At 41.6% G+C, this 8,178-nt stretch overlaps 1 protein-coding gene across 2 annotated transcripts in view; it reads left to right on the forward strand.

Moving 5' to 3' along the window:
* Positions 1-8,178, forward strand: part of suclg1 (succinate-CoA ligase GDP/ADP-forming subunit alph) — an 84,539-nt gene that overhangs the window by 52,315 nt on the left and 24,046 nt on the right. For both annotated transcript variants that reach the window (XM_043699107.1, XM_043699194.1), the window contains exons 5-7: positions 349-406; positions 2,827-2,910; positions 4,360-4,511. In XM_043699107.1, the coding sequence (XP_043555042.1) occupies positions 349-406; positions 2,827-2,910; positions 4,360-4,511 (294 nt within the window). The remainder of the gene's footprint in view (positions 1-348; positions 407-2,826; positions 2,911-4,359; positions 4,512-8,178) is intronic.

Genomic DNA, 8,178 nt, shown 5'->3' on the forward strand with positions numbered 1-8,178 from the left:
ACAAATACAGCTTTGTCAACATTGCCTAGACCCCGCAGGGGGAAAGAAAAATATCATGCTTGAAGACTGAAATCTATTGTTTCTCCTGCCTTGTATGTTGTGGTGATCTGCTGTTTAGTCATGAATGCTGTGTAACTGGCTGTTATGTATCATTTATTAATTACATGAGTTTGAGTGGCTAATATTGATTTCTTTTGTCTTTTCCTTCTTTTTGGCATGTTTGTTTATTTGAAGTGCATTGATTAAAGCTTGCTATCTTTTATGCCTCCCTTTTGTATTTTGCTCATTTGATTTTTGCGTGCAGATACTGACATGCCTTTACCCCTGAATTAATTCATTCCTCCTCAGCCTGGAGAGTGTAAAATTGGAATCATGCCTGGGCACATCCATATGAAAGGTCGAATTGGTGAGTACTGGATGCAAATTGGCTTCTATTTCTACTTGAGATTTGTGGTATTATAATGTGCAGTGTGGAAAGTATCAACTCACCTGGACATGCATTTAATCTGGGAATTGTGAGGGAAACGTGGTGCTAAACCAAATGAGAGGTTAAAAATTTTGAAAATGAGGTTCCCTTAAAGACTAGGGGAAATAGACAAGTGGCTTTCAATTCCAAAGCTTTCGAATGTACGTGAAAAGCTGAAGATAAAGCTACGCCTACAGAACATAGTTTCATAGTCATCAGTGATTCTCTGATACCGAGATCAAGATGCCTTCGATGTCTAATAGACTATTGAGTGTTAGGAATTTACTCCATAGAAACAGCATTGCAACTGAGGCTGTCACCTGATTTCCACTTAAAGATGCTTTCCAACAGAGGTCAATGAATCGTGATTGAATTTCTCCATTCAGTCTCCAGTATCAAAATGAATCCCTGTTGCAATTGATGAGCAAACCTCATATTGAACTCGGCTGTACAGAAAGGAGAAATGGATTCTTAGTCTTTACTGAATTAGAACAGTCACTCAAAAGACTGTCCTGCCTTCGTTGATTCTTATGCTGTAGGTTAAGTCAGGAAAGTATTTGTCTGGGTTTCTGCTCTGACTCCGGGATATTTGTTGTCTTCATTTGATGACAGAATTGTGTTTCAGCTTGAGGTGGCTGCCAGAGTTGATTAGCTTAGGCTCTGTTGTTTCACAGTGACCAGGAGCTTCTGTCTAATTGTCTGAATCCCATGTCACCGTAAAAGTTCCAAACCAGCATTTGGACCTCTTTGTCAACTGAAAGTCTCCTTCCGTTTTTTTTATGGCCAAGCATCTTGTGATCACAACAAGGTTTACCTCCAACTCTGTACAAGGCTCCCTAGTAGTTGCCATGACTCCTTCGTACTCAGCTTTTCACCAACCTACACAGAACTGTGGTTGGTTTCTAGTGGACAAATTATACTTTTTGAAAACTTGGACAATTACACCTTTTAGCAGCCCTTAAATTGAGGCAGATCGCAACTACAACAGCAGCCCATTTGGTCAAAGGGAGTATAACCTAACAGACTTTGACATGTTCAAAATATGCTTCAGGTTCACTTAGGTGGAACTCTGCATTACACCCAAGCAAGAATGGTCATGGTGTATTGTAGGCCTCTCCAGGGAGTGATATTGTACAGTATACGACTTGGATGATAGTATCATGGCCAGAGGGACGAATGGCAAGAAGTCAAGGAATAGGACATGGCGCTGAACAAAATCACTGAAGTATAAAAGGTAGCCACAGTTCTGTAGAACGTCTTTACCATTTAGTGATGCTGTCCTAAGATAAGGCCAACTCCATGGCCATGTCTTGTGAATCCACTCCAAGTGCTTTAGTAGAGTGAGCTGCATAGAGACAGCAGCATTGTTGTTTTCATTCTCGAGTAGAGCCCATTTTTGGCCATCTGTTTCAGGGTTAGCTAACAGTTGGACAACATTTGCAGAGTTGGCACTGACTGTAATAATGTCATATCCAAAATACCAGAAACTGCACTATAGACTTCCTACCTCCCCATTTTTTTCTCCAAGAGCCTTATTGTTTTGCTCACCCACACTGGGCCCACCTCCACCTCCAACTTCATACTTCTCTTGGTGCCTGCTGTGACTCTTTTTATTTTACAGCAACCCCCCTCTGCCATCCCACCCCACCTTTGTGCCGACCTAAAACTGAAAGATCAGGGCTACCTTTATGGACATCACAAAAACAAATTGCTGGAAAACCTCAGCAAGTCTGTCAGCATCTGTGGAGACGAAGCAAAGTCAACCAGAAACATTACCTCTGTTTTCTCTCCACATATGCTGTGATAGACCTGCTGAGTTTTTCCAGCAATTTCAGTTTTTGTTCCTGGTTTCCAGTGTGTGCAGTTCTTTTTTTAAATGGATGTCACAGTTGGAGAGTATCCAACAGGAGCATGAAAATTCAGGTCTAAATGTCTGAGCCCCACGGCACTGCCCACCAACATGAATCAGCCCCTTCAGAAGAGCAAAGGGGAATGTTAGCTTGCGGCTTTTCTTTTAATTCACAGGCTTGGCAGCACATTTCAAAGCACATTTGTTAGACATACCTCTTGCCGTCTTCAGGGATCAACTAAAAGCTAACCACATTGGTATGGAGTTGCACTTAAGCCTACAACTTTTAAATCCTTAGCAAGAATTGGTGATCTGCCGTACTTTTCCAATCTAACAGGGATCAAACCTAAGCTCTTCATTCTATGTGGCAGATCACATTGGATAAGTTCATTGACCCAAGATAATTGAAATAGGCAACATAATGGAGATTTGAGATTATGGCATTGTAACCATTAAACTACTTCAGTGAGGTATTTTTGTGTTTTCTGTAAATGAGTGTATTTATGTTTAGGTATTGTTTCAAGATCTGGTACGCTAACGTATGAAGCAGTTCACCAGACGACACAGGTTGGCCTGGGCCAGTCTCTCTGTATTGGTAAGTCACAAGATTTCATTCCAGGGCTGAACCTGTTTTGCATTCTATGTGTGTTGCTACAAGTGCAGTTGTGCCAAGAAATCTGTGTTGAAACAATACAATCGCGGTCACGCTCTCATGGAGTTCTCACTGCTATGAGTACAGCAGGTGTGTTGATTCAAATTATGCCACCATTTCATGATTTGCAGCTTCTTTGTGTTTGTTTCTTTAAGCCAGCTTCGGGAAAGTTGAAAGTATTTCTAGGCGCGGACATGACTGGCCCACAGCTTTCCACAAGAATAGCTGCCAGCAGCACAAAGCCTATGCATAATAAAACAGCAATATAAACTCTGCCACTGATGTATCATCTGCCACTTTTAGAGTCTGTGTCATCTGTGCATTGCATGATTTTTTTTGAGCCTTCCTTCCTTGCCTCTTGATATACATCTTCTCCTGCAAACGTTGTATGGTTCACACTAATTAAGCAGTTCAAAGGTGTGTTTTCTCAGAATTAAGGTAGTGTTTCACAACTTGGCAGACATAGTATTCCAAATGAATATTTGCTATTGCCTGATTTAGTTGTGATTCAAAAGCACTCTGCTTTGCGGTTGTTCAGCACCACTATCCTCAAGTGAATGGAACTATGATGGGAATCTGATAAAATCCATTTTAAGATCTTATTTTAACTTAATTGTTTCTGCATTTAATATGTGTCCTTGATACCACTGCTGCTCCCCGCTCACCTTCATGTGGGCTGGAAAGGAAAATCCAGATGTTTTAATTCCCCAAAATGCCTCGCCTGAATACTGCTGCAGTTGGCTGCATGTATGCTACAGAATGCTGACAAGTGATTCTAGATTCCCAGAAGGAACCAGGAATATGGCTAATTGTTGTGCTGGTTTAGGAGCATGCTGTGCTGTTGGAATGATGATTACTGCTCTGCTTTCTTCGTCAAGATAGTCGTCTTCCCTGCTACTCCCCACAGGATTGGCGAAAACTAATCAATCATGCGACTGCTGTTTTGACGATCTATCATGATGTGTGACATAATTTCAAAAAAAATTCTGAGCCCTGTGGACTTCAAATTTGGACAGTGAGTGCAGAATATTAATGAAAAAGATGGGACCAGAAACAGAAATTACTGCAAAAACCTAGAAGGTCTGGCAGTACTTCTGGAGAGAAAACACTTCAGAACCCTTCCCCAGAATGGCTGCTGAACCTGAAACATTGGCTCTGTTTTCCCTCCACAGATGCTGCTAGATGTGCTGAGTTCTCCCAGCAATTGTTGTTTCTGGTTTCAGCACCTGTAGTTCTTTGTTTTCTTTGCTTTGAGAAAAGGAAGGGTTTGACTGACAACCTGGGAAAGAAACAAACTTGAAGATTTCTTCTCTAAACTGGACAGTGAAATATTCTTGTGCATTTTTGATTTATATAGAAGACTTCACCTTAATTTGGCGATTTAAATCCTAGGTATTGGTGGAGATCCTTTCAATGGAACAGACTTCATTGATTGCCTTGATGTCTTCCTGAAGGATCCCAAAACAGAAGGCATTATTCTCATTGGAGAGATTGGTGGAAACGCAGAGGAGAACGCAGCAGATTTTTTGACACAGCGCAACACGGTGTGTACAGCGCTTTTAATTTATCATTTAATTAATCAATTGTTTTCTTGAATCGGAATGAAAACCATGCGTTCGTTTGTGATCTTGCCATGTTCAGCAGTAGGATTGGATAATCAGCTGATAAACTGAAGAACTTTGAGACTTGGTGCTGAATCAGAATGTTCCCAGTTTGATATATGCTGGGAGCCAGTTAACCTCAAATTCCCTGGAATAATCACCAACTCCTTTAGCAGGAAAAGAGAATGAAAAATATTATTTGAAAGAAACATGTTTTCATTTGATTCTTCTCAGCACAATCTGGTCACAGTGATTAAAGAGGATTGAAGTGACTATGCCACAATAATACTGCAGTATAGTATGAACATTTTCAATGACTGGTGGGAGTTGAGGTGGTATTTCTCACATGCATGGTAGGATGCAAGGATGCTTACGCAGCGAGGTTTCAACAGGGAGGCGAGTCAGTTAACATCTGTAAAAAAAAAAACAGAGGGCTGATGTTGAAGACCATAGCATTAGTGAATTGATGCAGGCCAAGGAGGGAAAATATGATCCTTCCAGAGCAGGGTAAACAAAATACTTAAGCTGCTGAGAAAGGGAGGAGGGCAGCTGTGAATGTGGAAGTATAAATACTAAGGTATGATGAGGGTCTCCATGCGAAAACTCTACTTTTTAGATTTCTTCATTTTTTTTCCCCTTTTTTCCCGTCCTCGTTTTTTCTTTATTTGGGTAACACGAAGGATGAAGCGAAGATCTGTCTGTTAATTCTTACATTGATATAGAAACATACATAAAGGCTATTTGGCCCTTTGAGCATGCTCTGCCATTTGATCTGATCATGGCCAATCATCAAGGTTATCCTTCTGAGTGGTATGGGTGTCAGCCCTGAATCCTTGGTCAGGTGTTGAAGATCAGCAGTATTCTGTATAGTTTTGTGGATTTTTAAATTTTACCTGGTACCAACTAATGCCTAAACCTCTCACTGTTGGAATTTCTCTTATGGTCAAATTAATGCTTTGCAGCTTGGCTTCAAGATCCTGATTTTTTTTTGCATCAGCAAGATAGAAGCTATTACAATACAAATTAAAACATGCATATAGGAGACTAAGGGTGATAATGGATTGTTTTTGTGATTGGAAGCCTGTCACCAGGGTGTACCGCAAAGATTGGTGCTTGGACCTTTGCTATTTGTTATTACATTAACTACTTGAATGTAAATGCAGAATGTATAATTATGAAGTTTGTAGATGTCATGAAAGTTTGATGTTTTTCATAGTGAGGAGGAACACTCAGGCTCCAGTCTGTTATTAATCAGCAGGTAAACTGGCAGAGTAATGGTAGTTGGAATTTAATCCTGGTAAATGAGATGTGATGATTGGGTCAAATAAGAGAATGGCATACACAATGAATAGTAAGTGCCTAGGGAGTACTGAGGTACAAAGGGACCCTGGTGTATGGATCCATAGATCCCTGAAGGTGTTAGCACACATAGACAGGATGATGAAGAAAGCATACATGATGCTTGCCTTCATTAGATAGGGCGTAAAATATGGGAGCAAGGAAGTCTTGTTACAACTTTCAAAACATTGATTGGCTACTGTGAATATTGTGTGCAGTTCTGATCGCTACACTGTTGGAAAGATGTGGTTGAACTAGAGAGGTGCAGAGGAGAGATTCACCAGAATGTTGCCTGGGATGAAAAGTCCAAGACCGAGGAGAGACTGGATAGACTGCGATTTTATTCTTTGGAATAGACGAGGCTAGGAGAGGATCTGATTGAGATACCCACAATTATTAGAGGCGTAGACCAAGTAGATTGTGAGAAACATTTCCCCATGGCAGACTAAGCCCAGAGGGCATATGTTTAAGGTTTAGGGTGTAGGTTTGCTCGCTGAGCTGCAGGTTAGGTATGTAGACGTTTCATTACCTGGCTAGGTAACATCATCAGTGGCGACCTCCAAGTGAAGCGAAGCTGTTGTCTCCTGCTTTCTATTTATATGTTTGTCCTGGATAGGGTTCCTGGGGTTGTGGTGATGTCATTTCCTGTTCGTTTTCTGAGGGGTTGATAGATGGTATCTAGATCTATGTGTTTGTTTAAGGCATTGTGGTTGGAGTGCCAGGCCTCTAGGAATTCTCTGGCATGTCTTTGCTTAGCTTGTCCCAGTCAAAATGGTGGTTTTTTTCATCCAGAAAAAGCCCACCATTTCGACTGGGACAACACAGCTAGCCTGGGATAGGCTAAGCAAAGACATGCCAGAGAATTCCTAGAGGCCTGGCACTCCAACCACAATACCATAAACAAGCGCATAGATCTAGATATCATCTATCAACCCCTCAGAAAATGAACAGGAAATGACATCACCACAAATCCCAGGAACCCCATCCAGGACAAACATATAAATAGAAAGCAGGAGACAACAGCTTCGCTTCACTTGGAGGTCGCCACTGATGATGTTACCTAGCCGGGTAATGAAACGGCTGGATATCAAACCTACAGCTCAGCGAGCAAACCTACAGCTCAGCAAGCAAACCTACACCCTAAACCTCAACCTGAGCTACAAACCTTGCATATGCGTAAGGTGTTGAGTAAGTGGTTTAGAGGATATCTGAAAAAAATATCTTTCATCCAGAAATATGGAATGGGCTGCCTGAAAGGGTGGTGGAGGTAGACACTCTTGCAACATTTGAGAAGCATCTGATAAGAACTTAAAATGCCAGGGTATAGTAGGCTATGGACCAAGCGCAGGCAAGTGGGATAAGTGCAGTTTTCTTGTTGGCCAGCACAGACATGGCAGGCTGAAGGGTCTGTTTCTATGCTGTATGACTCTCAGACTAACTTTTTGTTTAGTGTTTGCAATGTGAAATGTTTTGTGTGCAGGACTTTCAATTGCATAGATTTAACTTGTTAATTATTATCACTGATCAATTAACGAATGTATTGATGCAGCAATTCCGAGGTAGTTAAATAGACAATAGACAATAGGTGCAGGAGTAGGCCATTCTACCCTTCGAGCCTGTGCCACCATTCAAAATGATCATGGCTGATCATCCTTAATCAGCCTTATCTCCATAACCCTTGATTCCATTATCCTTGAGAGTTCTATCCAACTCTTTCTTAAATTAATCCAGAGACTGGGCCTCCACTGCCCTCTGGGGCAGAGCATTCCACACAGTCAACACTCTCTGGATGAAGAAGTTTCTTCTCATCTCTGTCCTAAATGGTCTACCCCGTATTTTTAAGCTGTGTCCTCTGGTTTGGCACTCACCCATCAGCGGAAACATGTTTCCTGCCTCCAGAGGGTCCAATCCTTTAATAATCTTATATGTCTCAATCAGATCCCCTCTCAGTCTTCTAAACTCAAGGGTATACAAGCCCAGTCGCTCCAGTCTTTCAGCATAAGGTAGTCCCGCCATTCCAGGAATTGACATCGTGAACCTACGCTGCACTCCCTCAATAGCCAGAATGTCTTTCCTCAAATTTGGAGACCAGAACTGCACACAAGATTCCAGGTGTGGTCTCACCAGGGCCCTGTACAGCTGCAGAAGAACCTCTTCGCTTCTATACTCAATTCCTCTTGTTATGAAGGCCAGCATGCTATTAGCCTTCTTCACTACCTGCTGTAGTGCTTGCCTTCATTGACTGGTGTACAAGAACACCCAAATCTCTCTG

Source organism: Chiloscyllium plagiosum, chromosome 1 (assembly GCF_004010195.1).
Source record: "Chiloscyllium plagiosum isolate BGI_BamShark_2017 chromosome 1, ASM401019v2, whole genome shotgun sequence".
Taxonomy (NCBI): domain Eukaryota; kingdom Metazoa; phylum Chordata; class Chondrichthyes; order Orectolobiformes; family Hemiscylliidae; genus Chiloscyllium; species Chiloscyllium plagiosum.